This window comes from Suricata suricatta, chromosome 12, assembly GCF_006229205.1.
Source record: "Suricata suricatta isolate VVHF042 chromosome 12, meerkat_22Aug2017_6uvM2_HiC, whole genome shotgun sequence".
NCBI classification, from domain to species: domain Eukaryota; kingdom Metazoa; phylum Chordata; class Mammalia; order Carnivora; family Herpestidae; genus Suricata; species Suricata suricatta.
This window is the reverse complement of record NC_043711.1, coordinates 9,726,592-9,743,629: the sequence shown is the minus strand read 5'-3', so window position 1 is coordinate 9,743,629 and position 17,038 is coordinate 9,726,592. Positions and strand designations below refer to the sequence as shown.

Here is a 17,038-nt window from a genome sequence, read left to right as displayed (position 1 = left end):
ATGGGGATTAAGGAGGGCACTTGTGATGAGCCCTGGGTGATGTAAGACTTGTACATTTCTTAGACATACTGCCACTGCACACTTCATAGACTACAGTGTAGTGGAAACAAAAGTCTTATATGTACTGGAAACTAAAAAAATTATTTGAATCACTTTACCATGATATTCACTTTACTACTGTGGTCTGGAACCAAACCTGTGGACTCACAAATCCCCTGGGAAACTTGTTAAAATGCAGATTTGGACTCAGGGCCCCAAGAGTCTGCATTCCAAACAGGCTGCCAGGTGATGCTGAGCTGCTGGTCCAAGGACCACACTTTAAGTGCAAGGACACGACTTGCATTAAAATAGGCTTTCAAGTCCACCTGTGCTGCAGTTTTACTACACTTATATTTATAAAATTTCACCTTGGCCCTTCCGTCTTTTCACCCTCTGGCTCATCTCTTTGCTACGAAGATAAATTTTTTGGTTTAAAAAGGCCAGTTAGAATGTCTTTTCTTTTTTTCTTTTTTTTTTTAAATTTTTTATATTTATTTTTGAGACAGAGAGAGACAGCATAGGTTGGGGAAGGGCAGGGAGAGAGGGAGATACAGAATCCACAGCAGGCTCCAGGTCTGAGCTGTCAGCACAGAACCCAACACGAGGCTCAAAGTCACAAACTGTGAGATCATGACCTGAGCGGAAGTCAGTCTCTTAACGGACTGAGCCACGCAGGCGCCCCTAGAATGTCTTTTCTTTTCTTTTTCTTCCTTTTTGCATGAGGAAAGAAACTGCTAAAAGACATATTCCTATAGGGCTTTTTTTTCAAGCTTATTTATTTTGAGAGGGTGAGAGGAGAGGCAGAGAGAGAGAATCCCAAGCAGGGTACTCACTGCAGAGCCTGATGGGGGACTTGAACCCACAAACCTTGAGATCACGACCTGAGCAGCGTGGGAAGTGTAACCGACTGGGCCACCCAGATGCCCCTAGAGCTATGACAACTTCACTTTTTCTCAGCTTTGGCACCACCGCCATCTGAGCCGGTGGCATTCTTTACCGCGGCATGGGGAGGGGCTGTCCTGTGCATTGTAGGACGTTGAGCAGCATCCCTGGCCCCCACCCACTAGATACCAGGGGCATCCCTAAGCGGTGACCATCCAAATGTCTCTAGAATCACCAAATTCGCTGGGAGGTCAAAGTCGCCCCACTGGAGAACCACGGTTCTAGCAAGCTTACCACCTCCCTGTTCGTAAAAGACGTTCATAATAACTACCGTCACCTTGTGTTTGCCAGGCACGGACACTCTTCTTAACAGATAGCATCTCTTATTCCTTTACTCTGCCCCAAAGCTCTGTGGGGCCCTTTTACTGTCCTCATACTTATGGGGGAAACCAAGGCACAGAGCAATTGAGTTATTTCCCCAAGTTCCTGCAGCTGGTCAGTGGCAGAGACAGGATTCAAACCGCGTCCTCTGGCTCCAGATCCTGCTTTCTCATGCTTTCTACTGTCCCTCGGGGTGTGGGGTCTATCAGAATGGAGTTCTTCCTTACTCTTTGTGTCTTCAAAGCTGCAACGTGTTGTTGAGAAATTCGAGTCATTTCTCACTAATGACACTGCACGGGAAATGGGAGAGAAGAGAGAAGTCGCGACCTGGGCCACGACTGTCCTCCAGACTATAGAATCGAGTGCTCTGGAAACTGCCTTGAAAAACCCAGAGCAAGAAATCCAGAAAATTCACAACAGCACCGTGGGTAAGAAGGTGGTCTGGGCTGATACGCACGGGGGCTCTTATAAGCTGGAGTCTGGGTTACATAATTAGAAAAATAAATACACTGCGTGAGTCCATTTATAGAGAATTCTAGAAAATACAATCTAATCTATAGTGACAGGAGAGGGGAGAGAGAGGAGCAAAAGAGTATAAGACAATCAAAAAAAATTTTTTAATGTTTTTATTTATTTTTGAGAGAGAGAGAGACAGCATGAGCAGGGGAGGATCAGAGACAGAGGGAGACAGAGAATCAGAAGCAGGCTCCAGGTTCTGAGCTGTCAGCACAGAGCACGACGTGGGGCTCAAACCCACGAACCGCAAAATCATGACCTGAACCAAAGTCAGACACTTGACGGACTGAGCCACTCAGGAGCCCTGAGCATGAGACAATTGAATGAGACTGTTGGGGATGACAGACATGTTCAGTACCTTGATTGTGGTGTTAGTATCACAGGTATATACAATATACACACACAGCTGTGCACACACTTTATAAAACTCACCAAATTGTACACTGTTTTATATGCAATTTATTACACATTAATCACACCTCCATAGAGCTATTAAAGAAAAGAAAAGAATAGATGGTCAATGGTTCCTAATCCTGAGTCTAGGATTTTGGCTTAAAAGTAGTGGGTTTTTTAAGTTTGTTTATTTATTTTGAGAGAGAGAGCATGCACATGCATGAGCAGGGGAGGGGCAGAGACAAAGGGAGAGGGAGAGAATCCCAAGCAGGCTCCATGCTAACAGCATGGAGCCCAATGTGGGGCTCGAACTCATGAACCTGTGAGATCTTGACCTGAGCCAGAACCAAAAATCAGACACTTAACCTACTGAACCTCCCTGGTGCCCCCAAGATTTTTTTAAGTATTCTCTATACCCAATGTGGGTCTTGGACTCACGACTCAGATCACGAGTCACGTGCTCCATGAGTGAGCCAGTCAGGCACCCCGAAAAGTAGGGTGTTTTAATGCAATGCCTAATACCTACTAGCACGTGTCACACTGACTTTGTAAAGCATCCCAGAAGGAACACCCTACTACATATTTTTAAAATAAAAAAACTTCTATCACACTTGTCACACACATGTATAATATAACCAGGTGAGGAGATGATATTATTAAATAGCTTGACTTTAGTAATCATTTCACTATTTTAAAAAATAAAAGTAAATAAAACACCATAGCAAAACCAAGTATTAAATTTTTTAAAAAGTAGAAAAAACACATAAACAAAACTAAATTTAGACCAGCCACGTCTGCCCACAGCTTATCCTTCCAATCCCACAACCACATAGGTACACATGTGATGAAGAAAACATATTTGCTGGGTATGTGATATTATTGCACATACAGTTTTCACTCATGACATCACTAACATATTCCCATGTAAATTGTATACATCATCATTACCTACGTTATTGTCCTCAATGGTTTATCAAATTGCATTGTATACAATTTATTTGTACTATATTTATTTCCCTATCCTGGGAAACATGGGTTGTTGCCAAATACCCATTGAAAATTTATCTGTGTATATTTGTTTGATATTTTCTTGTGATAAATTCATAGAGGAAGAATCATTAGGTCAAGGAGAAAAGAAACACTTGATAGACTTTAATACCTGCCACCATATTGGTCTCCAGAAATGCTGTTTTCTGTGTTTATTATTATTATTTTAATGTTTATTTACTTTTGAGAAAGAGAGAGAGAGTGTGAGCAGGCAAGGGACAGAGACATAGAATCCGAAGCAGGCTCCAGGCTCTGAGCTGTCAGCACAGAGCTCAATGCAGGGCTTGAACTCATGAACTGTGAGATCATGACCTGAGCCCAAGTCAGAGGCCTAACGAACTGAGCCACACAGGTGCCCCCTGTTTGCTATGTTTTCATTCATCTCAGGGATCTCAGAGGATTTGTGTATGCCTACCTAAACATTTTGTTTTACTAATTTTCATGATGAGATAGTTTATGCTCAATAATATAATTAATAATAATAATATGTAATATAAAATAAAATCCAATGTCTTATTTTCTTGGGAAATGGGACTCACTTATTAATTTATTTGTTCATTCATTCATTCACTCATTCATTTCATTCCAAATTAAACCATTTGTCCGATTAGAAGTAGCTCTCACCTTTCCTGCCCTGGCCAGGTCCTAACTGATGGGAACCCAGTGCCCTCACCTCAGTGGGCTTCATTCCCCTCATCTGTGAATGGGGATAATACCATGAATGGGGAGGGAGATACAGGAAGAACCCTACTGTAGCCATCACCCAGCTTCAACAATTTCCAACCCACAACCAGCCTCTAGCCATCTGCTCCTGTTTCCATTGGAATCATGGTTCCCATGATGGAGATAAGCCATCCAGTACTGAATCAGTTCCTCCTTGTTAAACATTTAGATCATGTCCTCTTTTCCACACAATCACCTATGCTGCTGTGAACTTTCTCATCACTAACTCTGGCCTCCCATCCATGTTGTTTTCTGAGAATAGAATTCCTAGGAACAGAATTGTGTCTTCAAAGATGATTGCTAGAGAATGTTAGCTAGGAATTTATATCTCAAGGGGCACCTGGTGGCTCAGCCAGTTAAGCGTCCGACTTTGGCTCAGGTCATGATCTCACAGTTTGTGAGTTCAATCCCCCAGGCTCTGTGCTTGGAGCCTGCTTCAAATTCTGTGCCTCTCTCTCTCTCACTCTACCCCTCCCCTGCTCCTTTTCTGTCTCTCCCTCTCTCTCTCCCTCTCTCTCTCAGAAATAAACAAAAAAAAAAAAAACACTTGTATTTCAGGAGTTAAGGAATTAACTTCTTAACTTCAGTTTCCTCATTTGGATAATGGTCCCTCATGGGGTTATATGACAATGTACAGTGCCTGGAACATTCTAGACATTCAGTAAACGTGACCTGTTCTTGTTGCTACTCACATTTTTAAAACTTATAATAATGATAAACCTGCCTGTTGTGTTTCTCACCAGCTATTGAAACCCTAGTTGTTACAAACAATTGCTCTGAAGAAGGAAAGGTCTTCAACCTGAACACCTACATGAACTCAATGGACATCCATTGCAATGACATCGTGCAGGAAAACATGCAAGGTACATGTAATGGCTGCATTCAGAACCTCTAAGACACACAGCCCATATTAATGTGCGAGTCCTTTGGAGAGTCACCAGGATGTTCTTTCCTAATTGGTTTGTTACCCTAAGACTGTGTCATTTGAGCCTTTTCCATAAATGCAAGCAAACAAACAAACAAAAACCTTCCCAAGTTGGAGGCTTTCTGTTCTTCAGCATGGAGGACACCTCTCTGCAATTTGGAAGCTTTTCTGTCCAGGTCTCAGATGGGATAGGAAGCATCAGTAGGTACATTCGTCATGATTCTCCAGAGAAACAGAATAGATAGGATGTACATGTGGGGAGAAGAGAGGAACAGAGATGTTTCAGAGATTAGCTTATGTGATTATGGAAGGCAGCAAGTCGAAAATCTAGCCAGCAGGCTGGTAACCCAGGGAAGAGTTAATGCGGCAGCTGTAGATGAAAGACAGTCTAGAGACAGAATGCCCTTTTCTTTGGGAGAAGTCATTCTTCTTCTTCTTTTTGTTTTTTAATTTTTTTTAATTATTTATTTTTGAGAGCGAGAGAGACAGCATGAGCAGGGGAGGGTCAGAGAGGGAGACATAGAATCCGAGGCAGTCTCCAGGCTCTGAGCTGTCAGCACAATGCCCGATGCAGAGCTTGAACCCACAAACTGTGAGATCATGACCTGAGCCAAAGTCGGACGCTCAACCGACTGAGCCACCCAGGCACCCCCTCATTCTTCTTAAGGCCTTCCGTTGATTGGGTGATGGAGGGTGACCTACTTTACTCAAAGTCTATTGGTTTAAATGTTACTTTCCTCTAAAAAATACCTTTACAGCAACACCCAGACTCACGTTTGACCCAGTGTCTGGGTATCATGGCCTAACCACATGGACACAGCCCATGTGGGGAGAGAGGAAATGAGACAAAGAGGGGACAGCCAATACTGGCATTATTAGGTTAGTGAGCAGATTACTAGAGTGTTAACTGTGACCCACCCGACTGAACTCTCCCATTCAAGGAGAAAGAGCTGCTCTGATCCATCACTGGTTGAGGGTCCTTCTAGAAGGATTAACTCCCAGGCCCTCCCATTCTGCCCTGTATACAAATCAAACACATTCCTTACAGGGAATGCCTCCAGGCTGAGAGTTAGAGTTGTTTCTAATAGAATCCATCAGCATATAAGAACCCTGGGGCGCCTGGTGGCTCAGTCAGTTAAACATCTGATGCTTGATTCAGCTCAGGTCATGATCCCAGGGTCATGGGATCAAGCCCTACATCAGGCTCTATGCTAAGTATGGAGCCTGCTTCGGATTCTCTCCTTCCCCCTCTCTCTCTCTGCCCTCTCCCCTGCTTGTGCTCTCTCTCCTCTCAAAATAAAATGAGGAAAAAAAACAAGAGTGCCAAAGGACTAGTCAAGGCACCTACAGAATCTGCTACACCCTGTGTATGAAGGAATGGATTGTTAAACTATTAATTGTTAGGGGCACCTGGGTGCTCAGTCAGTTGGGCATCTGGCTTCGGCTCAGGTCATGATCTCACGGTTCGTGGGTTCAAGCCCCACATCGGGCTCTGTGCTGGCAGCTCAGAGCCTGGAGCCTGCTTCCGATTCTGTACCTCCCTCTCTATCTGACTCTCCCCTGCTCACGCTATCTCTCTCTGTCTCTCAAAAAATAAATAAAAAACATTTAAAAATTTTTTAACTATTAATTGTTAAACAGTGTTGCCAGAATTTCTGGTTTCTCAAGAGAAACCAAAAATCGGGTTGGTTGCATGAATACTTTCCATTTTTTAATGTTTATTTATTTTTGAGAGAGACAGAGAGACAGAGCACAAGCAGGGGAGGGGCAGAGAGAAAGGGAGACCCAGAATCCGAGGCAGGTTCCAGGCCCCATGCTGTCAGCACAGAGCCTGATGCGGAGCCAGAACTCACAAATGATGAGATCATGACCTGAGCGCAAGTCAGATGCTTAACTGACTGAGCCACCCAGGCACCCTGAATACCTTTAATTTTCAAATTTGGTCTTACAATAACTGCTCTATCATTATGACTGGTATAACAGGATAAACAGGGTCTTAAATCCAATCCTGTAAATGTGGGCACAGCTGGTCTGTGCTATCAGCAAAAGTCCCAAAGCAAAGGCAACAAAACATGGACTTGCCGAACTGAGGAAGTGAGGCAATCCGCTCCTATTACTTCCTCTCCTCCCCCAAAAAGGTAAGAACTTGAATCTGCCCCATTTGAGGACGGGCCAGGCGGAAGATGAAAGCCAACTTCCAGCCACGTAATTGACACCGGCATTGTCACCAGGTTCTTCTGAAACTCACGATTTATGGAAGGTGTGCAGGACTCCCGATGCAGGCCAAATAAACGTGTCTGTGGCCCCGCTTGCTCTTTAATTACATTCTGGGGTCCTGGAGGTTAGGATCTCACAGAGGAATTCAGAGAGGACACAGCTCAGCCCATAACCGCTGCCTGTGCCCAAGTGTGTAAGTAAATGACAGACATCATAAAGTGATTACATGTGCCTCAAGGAGCAGCTGGCGTCGGCATGCCCCGTATGGGACTCTACCCTCCCCCACTGATGCCCCGTAGTCTCACCTCTGAACATTTGCGTTGGCTGTTTCTCTGCCAAGAATGCCAACCACCACTCCCCTGGGTGGACTGTTACTCAACACTGCTCAGCCCTCACTTCCTCCGGGAGGCCTCCCAGGACTGCCCACTCCCATCATAACACCAGTCAGACCCTCCCTCCTCTGTGTTCCCCCAGCATCTCAAACCTACCTTATCCTGGCATCTGACACGTTGTGTTGTGTCTTGATGAACATGTCTTTGTCTCCCCTATTGTGCTGGAATCCCCATAAGGGCTGAAATCATGAATGATTTCTCTCTACGGTCACCATTAGGGGCACATTACCAGGAGGACAGTGACAAATGTTCACTGAATTAAATCCACGTTTAGGGCGATTTCTCAACATTCCCAATGAGAGAAACAAACCCATTGACAGATGTGTGACAAGCTCATAGAGGGACAGGTCTCTGTCTAGGACAGGATCCTTCTTTGTCATGGGGACCATCCTGCGCCCACTAAATGTCAGGCAACAACCAAAAATGCCTCCAGACGTTGCCCAATGTCCCCAGAGGGGGCAGAATCGCGACCCCCCCCCATGAGAAATTTCTCATCTAGAGCAACCTCATAAATGACCTTCAAAGAGCAACAACTTTAAGATTCAAAGGTGTCATCGAATCACACCAAGACACCCACCAGTGGTGAACTGGGACTGTCCCAGGCAATCGAGACAGTCACATGACCCCACCTCCCTGTAAAACGTCTCCGAGAACAAACCCAGGCCACAGAGGCTGACCTTGGAAAAGTAAAGCCACCCTTCTCTTTTTCTGCTCATGACTTTGCTCCTAACCAGAATACCTCTGCCTAAAAATAAGCTGTTTCTAAGCGTCAGAGCAGGTGGACAGGTGCCTGTTTTTTCCAGCCACCTACAGCCGTTTCATTCTGACAGATGGAAAGTCATGAACTCAGAGAAATGGAGATGAATTGTCTCCAATCCCTCAGGCCTCTGAGTAGAGAAGCCCATGAGGAATTTGTTCTAACAGGAATTTATTTTACTTCAGAGCCAGTAAGTGGCAATGCTGGGCTTTGAATCCAGAAACCTATTAACCTAAAAAAGTAGATATGTTTTCTCCTTTTATGTAAACAAGAGAAATTTATTTTCTCACAGCTCTGGAGATGAAGGCACAGGCGGGGGGGTTCCTCCGGAGCCTTTCCCCTGGGCAGATGGCCACCTTCTCCCTCTGTGGTCACATGGTCTTCGCTGTGTGAGTGCACATCTGCGCTCTCTCTTTGCCTGTCCAGATTTCTTCTCCTTTATTCTTCAGTGCGGCTCAGCTCTCACCCCCTCCGAGAAGCCTCCCGGGACTGCCTATTTCCGTCACAGCGCCAAAGGCAGGCCCCACGTTTATAGAGGCCCTGTCTTCAATCACATTCTGAAGGGCTTCACTTAATGAACTTTGAGGGGGGGACACAGTGTGGCCCAGAACAGTATCCTATGATAATATGTCAGGTGCATGTCCTTCTACCGGATAATAAAGTTTTAAATATATGATATGAATATATCATGTGCATAGATATTTTTAGCCTATTAAAATATGTTAAAGCAGGGGCACCTGGGTGGTTGAGTCGGTTAAGCGTCTGGCTTTGACTCAGGTCATGATTTTGCGGTTCATGAGTTCGAGCCCCACATCAGGCTCTGTGCTAACAGCTAGCTCAGAGCCTGGAGCCTGCTTCAGATTCTGTGTCACCCTCTCTCTCTGACCCTCCCCTGCTCATGTTGTCTCTCTCTCTCAAATATAAATAAAACATTTAAAAAATACTTAAAAAATAAAAAGTATGTTAAATCATGGCATTCCTTGGCTTAACATCCTTCAGTGCCTTTCCACTAACTTAAAATGTTTTTTTTTTATTTTAGAGAGAGAGCACACAAGTAGGGGAAGGGCAGAGACAGAGAGAGAACCCCAAGCAGGCTCCACACTGCCAGCACAGAGCCCCACGCAAGGCTTGAACCCATGAACCCTGAGATCATGACCTGAGCTGAAATCAAGAGTCATCTGCTTAACGGACCGAGCCACCCAGGCGCCTCATCCACTGTCTTAAAATAAAAGCAAAAGCCCTCCTCCAGGCTCAGCAGGCCCTGCAGGATCTGCCCCCATCACACCCCTGCCCTCACCCCCACCCTCTCCCCCACAGACACAACCCTCTTCAGGCACCCAGGCATCCTCCCTTTTTCCTGAACCAGCCAGCCACGTTCACATCGGGAACTTAGTCACTGTTATTTCCTCTACCCAGAGCACTCTTCTGTCAGATACCCACATGGCCCTCCCTGCCCTCACTCTGCTGTCTGAAAACTGTCTGAAATAGCATCCCCCAAATCTGCCTGTCCCCTTACCTCGCCTAATTGTCTCCATAGGACTGATCATCCTCTGACATACGCTTTTATTGATTTATTTACATGTGTTTGCTTCTCTCCTGCACCAGAAAGTAAGACCCCTAAGAAATCATTTATCCTGTCCCCTCCGTGTATCCCCAGAGTAGTGGCTGGAACGTAGTAGGCATTCGATCCAAAAAAATTGAATGTATGAATAGATAGAGGTAGAGGTAGATTATTTTTTTAATGTTTATTTATCTTTGAGAGAGAGAGAGACAGAGGCAAGCAGGGGAGGGTGAGAGAGAGAGGGAGACACAGAATCTGAAGCAGGCTCCAGGCTCTGAGCTGTCAGCACAGAACCCAATGTGGGGCTCGAACCCACAAACCACAAGATTATGACCTGAGCCGAAGTTGGATGCTCAACCAACTGAGTTGCCCAGGCCCCCTTATTATGACTTCCATCTACACTATTTCTAGATCTGATTTACATAAATAATGTATGGAAGGAGATGATTGCATTCATACATAACAAAGAGATAGACATACGTGTAACCCTACTATTGGCAGATTTCCTTCAGTCCGGGCTCAGTTATTCTTCATCTAAAAGGAATGCAAAACCAATTCTAAAAGTCTTGAAAAATAAGTCAGTCTTTCCAGAAGTCTCCCAGGAGGCAGCAGAGGAAGTGGAATGACATCACATAAGACCTCCCTAACTTGATGAGTTTCCTCCTCGTCAGAGGCTGACCTACCTCTCTCCTCCTCTCTCAAAATCCCATCAGCCTCCTCTCTGCCCTCCCCCCAACTCTTATATCATTTTCTCCGAAGGCCAGCAAATCAGCTTAACCTCTCTTGGTCCATCCAGTTCTTCCCCAGAGTTTTCCCCTATTCAGTACAAAAAAAGGGCTCAGGGCCAAAACCACAAAGTCTGTCTCAGAGGAGAAAAAGGGAGAGACAGTGAGAATCTCTATTTCATTTGCCCCTCATGTATGTGACTTTGTGTGCACACATATGCATGTGTGTACGCACACGTGTCTGTGTGTGCACGCGCATAGTAGGTGTGGGGAAGGCAATGAGGCATTTTTTTAAGACTCATTTTTCTGTTTTTCAGGTCCCACTGCAATTGCCTTTATTTCATACTCGTCTCTTGGAAACATCATCAACGCAACATTTTTTGAAGAGGCAAACGACAAAGACCAGGTGTACATGAGCTCTCAGGTGGTGAGCGCCGCCATCAGACCCGAAAGGAACACATCTCTCTCCAAGCCTGTGATTCTGAGTTTTCAGCACGTGAAGGTGGGTCAGGGCTGCACTTTGAGCGTGCTCAGGTGTCTTGGAGGCACACCCACCAGTGTGCACCCCTCCCCAGTCTCTGTGCTTTGGGACTGTGCTGTCGAACGCTAAAACCAGGAGCCTCGCATGGCCGGGCAGCCCTTGAAGCGGGTGGGTCCGAACTGAGATTTTGAAGAGTGGGATTTCTAGATTTACACGCGGTATTTTCAGATGTTGAACCCGTGATAAGAAAAACACCATGCCATCTAACTCATTAACAATCTTCAAGGGGCCCCTGGCTAGTTCAGTCCATGGGGCATGTGCCTCTTGATCTTGGGGGTGTGGGTTTGAACCCCACATTCAGTGTAGAAATTACTTTTTTAAAAAAATCTTTTAAAATATTAATAATAATTTGGGGGAGCCCGGGTGGCTCACTTGGTTAAGTGTTGGACTTCTGCTCAGGTCATGATCTCACAGTTTGTGGGTTCAAGCCCCACATCGGGCTCTGTGCTGACACCTCGGAGCCTGGGGCCTGCTTCGGATTCTGTGTCTCCCTCTCTCTCTCTGCCCCTCCCCACGCTCACACACTGTCTTTCTCTCTCCCTCAAAATTAAATAAACATTACAAAAATTTTTAAATAATAATTTTTATATTGATTCCATACACTGACTTATATTAACATACTAAATGATACTGTTTTGAATGTAGTGGGTTAAATAAAATATATTATTAAAAGTTATTCAACCTGTTTTCTTAGTTTTCTTAATGTGGTTAGCAGAAAATTTCAAATTACACAAGTAGCTTAAATGGTATTTCTCCAGGACAACATAATTCTAGTGCTTGGGATTGTTTATTGGAGGTACGTCCTACATCTGTGACATCTGAACTGAGACATAATTTTTATTCCCACATAAAACTCTGGTATTAATTATTAAGACTAACATAACTCAATCAGAAAAAAAACTTTAATTTAATCCATTCCCTTTTTCTTTCTCTGCCTAAACTCTTTTATATATATATTTTTTTAATGTTTATTTTTGAGAAAGAGTGACAGAGTGTGAGTGGGGGAGGGGCAGAAAGAGAAGGAGACAGAATCTGAAGCAGGCTCCAGGCTCTGAACTGTCAGCAAGAACCCAACGTGGAGCTCAAACCCACAAACCACGAGATCATGACCTGAACCAAAGTCAGACGCTTAACCAACTGAGCCACCGGGGTGCCCCTCTCTGCCCAAACTCTTAAAGGGAGGAGGATCCAGGGGCATCCTGGTGGCTCAGTCAGTTAAGCATCTGACTCTTGATCTCAGCTCAGGTCTTGATCTCAGGGTTGCGAGTTCAAGCCCCACAGTAGGCTCCACACTGGGCATGAAGTCTACTTCAAAAGGAGGTGGGGGAGGGTCTGCAGCCAGACACAGATGTAATAAAATTCATCTGTTCCCTTGCCTTTCAGCGCCATTAAGAAAGTAAGAGTTGAAAGAAATCTCGCCATTTGCAACAAGATGATTGAATCTCGGGGCATTATACTAAGTAAAATAAGTCAGAGAAAGACAGATACTCTATGATCTCACTGATTCACAGAATCTTAAAAAACCAAGCTCATAGACACAGAGACTGTATTTTTGGTTACCAGGGGTGAGGGATGGGAGAAATACATGCAGGAAATCAAGTTCAGAGGATGCAATATACAAGACAGTGGCTCCACTTAGCCAAGCCATGATGCATATTTGAACGTTACCAAGAGAGTAGATTTTAAGTTCTCACCACAAAACAAAAATTGCAACTACATGAGGCGGTGGATATTCATTAACTTTATTTTGCAATGTACACATAGATCAAATAATTACATTGAATGCCTTATGCTCACATAATTTCTGTGTCAATTGTATCTTGAGAAAGTTGGCAGAAATTAATAAAATTATTTTTCAATTTTAAAGAAAATAAGAATTGAGGGGGAGAAAGTGGGGACATGTAGGTTTTCTCTATCTGATGCATAAAATCTAAGTATGGAATTTTTTATATAAGGCAGGGGGCAGCAGGAGTGGAGCAAGCAATCTGGAGGTGGTCTAGTGGATTATCATAGGAGCTACAGCGCCCCCCCCAACAGGAGAGCATCTGACTCATCTCCTTGGCCCCATGAAGTAAGGCTCTGGAAACCTTTGAGACAAAGAAGAGGTGGAAGGTTGATTCCATTCTCTCTCTCTCTGGGAGACACGTCTTTCCTAAAATTCCCCTCTCATTGCATGAGCAGTACTGTTTTGTAAAGGGTCAGGGACAGAATTGGTGTGAAGAAATCAAGGAAATTTGCCTTAGTGAGTATTTATGAGAAAACTCTATGAGCCACAGATATTTTATTTTATTTTATTTTAAAGTGTATTTATTTTGAGAGAGAGAGAGAGAGAGTTGGGTAGGTGCAGACAGAGAAGGAGAGAGAGAACCCCAGGCAGGCTCTGCCTATCGGCATTGAGCCCCATGTGGGGCTTGATCTCACGAACCTGGGATCATGACCTGAACTAAGATCAGGAGTCGAACACTTAACCAACTGAGCCATCCAGGCGCCCCTATTTTATTTACTTCTTCTTCTTTTTTTTTTTTTTTTTTTTTTTTGTCTGACTTCCATGATGGCAGATAAAGTCCTGAAACCAATGACATCCTGTAAAATTCTGGCTCCCAGAGAGCCTTGATCGTGTTTCTTGTTTCGGGGCACCACGACAGAGCTGAGGCTAAGGGAGCACATGTCCTGTCAGCCATCCTCTCCACTTAAAATAAAAAGCCCTGAGTCTCTTCTGAGCCACGTGTCTACTCACTTGCCACCCCAGTGTAGACCGACATGCGGAGAGCTGCCCCTCCCAAGGAAGAACGTCATGAGCCCCTCTGCTTTCAGATGAAGCTCAATGGCGAAAGGGCGGTCTGCGTCTACTGGAAAAGCATGAAGGTGGGCGGCCAGTGGTCCAGCGATGGCTGTTTCCTGAAACAAGCAAACAGAAGTCACACCACATGCAACTGCACCCACCTGTCCAGTTTTGCTGTCCTCATGGCCTTAACCAACCAGGTACAATGTGTGCGTCTAATTCCTCCTGCTAGCCCTGTGGGCGCCCCTCTGGGGGGATGGCAAATACGCTACAGAATATGGGAAAAATAAGGGAGCTGGGGTGGCTCCGTCTGTAAAGCGTCTGACATCAACTCAGGTCATGATCTCACTGCTCGTGGGTTCAAGCCCCTAGTCGGGCTCTGTGCTGACAGCTCAGAGCCTGGAGCCTGCTTTGGATTCTGTGTCTCCCCTTCTCTCTGACCCCCCCCCCACTCAAAAATAAATAAACATTTTAAGAAGTTTTTAAGCCAGAAACAACTAGGGCACCTGGATGGCTTAGTCGGTTAATCATACAACTCTTGATTTCAGCTCCCTTCATGATCTTGCAGTGTGTGAATTCAATCCCCGCATCAGGCTCTGCACTGGCAGTGCTTGGGAGTCTCTCTCCCTGTCTCTCTGCTCCTCCCCTGCTTGCACTCTCTATCAATATAAATAAACTTTAAGAAATCTAAAAACAGGGGAACCTCGGTGGGTCAGTCAGTTGAGCGTCCGACTTCAGCTTATGTCATGATCTCACAGGTCGTGGGTTCTGTGCTGACAGCATGCTCAGAGCCTGGGGTCTGTCTTCAGATTCTGTGTCTTCTTCTCTATCTGCCCCTTCCCCTTTCATTCTCTGTCTCTCAATAATAAATAAATGTAAAAAAAACTTTTAATAAAAATTTTAAAAATAAACACAAGTAAACCATATTCTCAGGAGTTGCATCGTTAGGTGGTAAAACTATAAAGAAAAGCAGGAATTGCTTATCATAAAAGAATCACGGTTACCTCGGCGGGAGAAGGTGATTCGCAATTGGAAAGAGCTTCTGGGATAATGCCTACAGACTAGTTAAAGATCTCACCAATCATTTAATAATTATGAGTCATGTGATATGCTTGTGTGCGTGCTCTTTTCTATACGTGTGTTGTTTCACAAGTTTTTAAGGTTAAAACAACAAAGCATTAAAAAGTTCTATAAAAGTGACATTGAAGTAAGTGAAGATTCCCATATGATTTTGAGATGGCACCTATCATTTCCCACTGGTGAGTCTTGCCGAGTCTGTGTGACTCACCAGACTCCTGGCTTCTGTCTTCAAGGAGAGGAGTCCCCAGGAACTGAATTATACAGATGTTTTAGTTTGGAGACTCTTGTAAGCAGAGCCTGAGACAAAAATTTCAGGACAACTAGTTTCTCTGGTAGGTGACCCCAAGACACATTGGTAGGACAGTAGGGAGGTGAGATGGAGAAGAGAAGGCAGCCAGTGAAGGATGCATCGAAGAGAAAGTTACTGGGGCACCCAGGTGGCTCAGTCAGTTAAACATCTGACTCGATTTCTGCTAAGGTCATGATCTCAGGGTCGTGAGATCAAGTCCCACATCAACTCCCCATTGGGCAGGCAGTCTACTTAGGATTCTCTCTCTCCGTCTCCCTGGGCCTCTACCCTTCCCTCTAGGAGAGAGAGAGAGAGAGAGAGAGAGAGAGAGAGAGAGAGAGAGAGAGTTACCAACATGGACAACTGGGACTCAATCCCCTTGGGTACCTCTGGGAGATCTAGAACGTGTATCTCAGAGCCTTCTCACATAAAGGTGTGGGAGCTGGGATATTTATCTGCCAGTGCTGTAGTTTCTATTGTTTGAAGGCAGCTTCGAGAGGCATTAACATCCCGGTACTTAGGACCCCTCTGGCATGTCCAAACATGCTCATGTGGCAGGAGAAATGGTCTCAGGCGGGGTCACTGGATTTCACAGAAAGCAGCCGAAGGGCAGGTACCAGAAGGTGGGAAGTGCCTCTGCTACACAGGGCTTCCTTCATCTCTTGGGTGCACGACGTAGCCTAGCATCTTCATTCGTTTCAGCCTGAATCTGTTGTCAACATAGAGCCCATGGTCAGTACAGCCTTGTGCACTTGAAAACTTATCAAGAGAGTAGGTCTTGTGTTGTTTCTTAACACAGAAAGAAAAAAGCAAGGGGACACAAGATCTTGGAGGCATTGGATATGTTTGTTACTTTGACTGTGGTGATGGCATCATAGATCTGTGCCTATGCCCAAACTCATCAAAATGTGTGCATTCAGTATGTGCAATATTTTGTATGTTGGGTACCTCGGTAAATGGGAAGAAAAAGACTTCATCTGACACATACTTCTTAAACTCTCTATCATCTGGCTTCATGCCTATGCTGGGATGCCGCATTCCAAAGGGGAGGGGGGTTAATCCTGGAGACTGACTATGATGTCCCCCTTGGTGGGTCCCAGGAGGAGGATCCCGTGCTGGTTGTGATCACCTACGTGGGGCTGGGCCTCTCTCTGCTGTGCCTCCTCCTGGCAGCCCTCACCTTCCTGCTGTGCAAAACCATCCAGAACACCAGCACCTCGCTCCACCTGCACCTCTCAGTCTGCCTCTTCCTGGCCCACCTGCTCTTCCTCACAGCCATCAACCAGACCAAGATCAAGGTACTGATACTGTCACAGAGGACCGCCTGCCCTGAGCCAGGGGGAGCTCAGTTCATGGAGCCATTATTGCACTGATACCTTAATACAATGGTCTTGGGTCCCAGGGAGGTTGGGAGGGATAAATAGCCTGTTTCACATTGACTAATGGAGTAGAAGACAATCCTCTCTCAACAGCTCAACCATATATATAAGAGTTCTCCCCTCCCGCAAGGTATGGGAGAGGTCCTGGGCCACCCTCCTCCCTAACAGTCCCTCCTGATGACCCCTTCTCCCCCAGGTGCTGTGCAGCATCATCGCGGGGGCCTTACACTATCTCTACCTGGCCGCCTTCACCTGGATGCTGCTGGAGGGTCTGCACCTCTTCCTCACTGCACGCAACCTGACGGTGGTCAACTACTCTGGGCTGAACAGGTTTATGAAGTGGCTCATGTTCCCTGTGGGCTATGGAGTCCCGGCTCTAATTGTGGCCATTTCTGCTGCATCCAGACCT

At 45.4% G+C, this 17,038-nt stretch overlaps 1 protein-coding gene across 1 annotated transcript in view; it reads left to right on the top strand.

Moving 5' to 3' along the window:
* ADGRE3 (adhesion G protein-coupled receptor E3) overlaps positions 1 to 17,038 on the top strand; it is a 47,611-nt gene that overhangs the window by 20,410 nt on the left and 10,163 nt on the right. The window contains exons 6-11 of the mRNA XM_029918803.1: positions 1,547 to 1,730; positions 4,725 to 4,844; positions 10,876 to 11,060; positions 13,914 to 14,081; positions 16,351 to 16,548; positions 16,826 to 16,959. Coding sequence (XP_029774663.1) covers positions 1,547 to 1,730; positions 4,725 to 4,844; positions 10,876 to 11,060; positions 13,914 to 14,081; positions 16,351 to 16,548; positions 16,826 to 16,959 — 989 coding nt within the window. The remainder of the gene's footprint in view (positions 1 to 1,546; positions 1,731 to 4,724; positions 4,845 to 10,875; positions 11,061 to 13,913; positions 14,082 to 16,350; positions 16,549 to 16,825; positions 16,960 to 17,038) is intronic.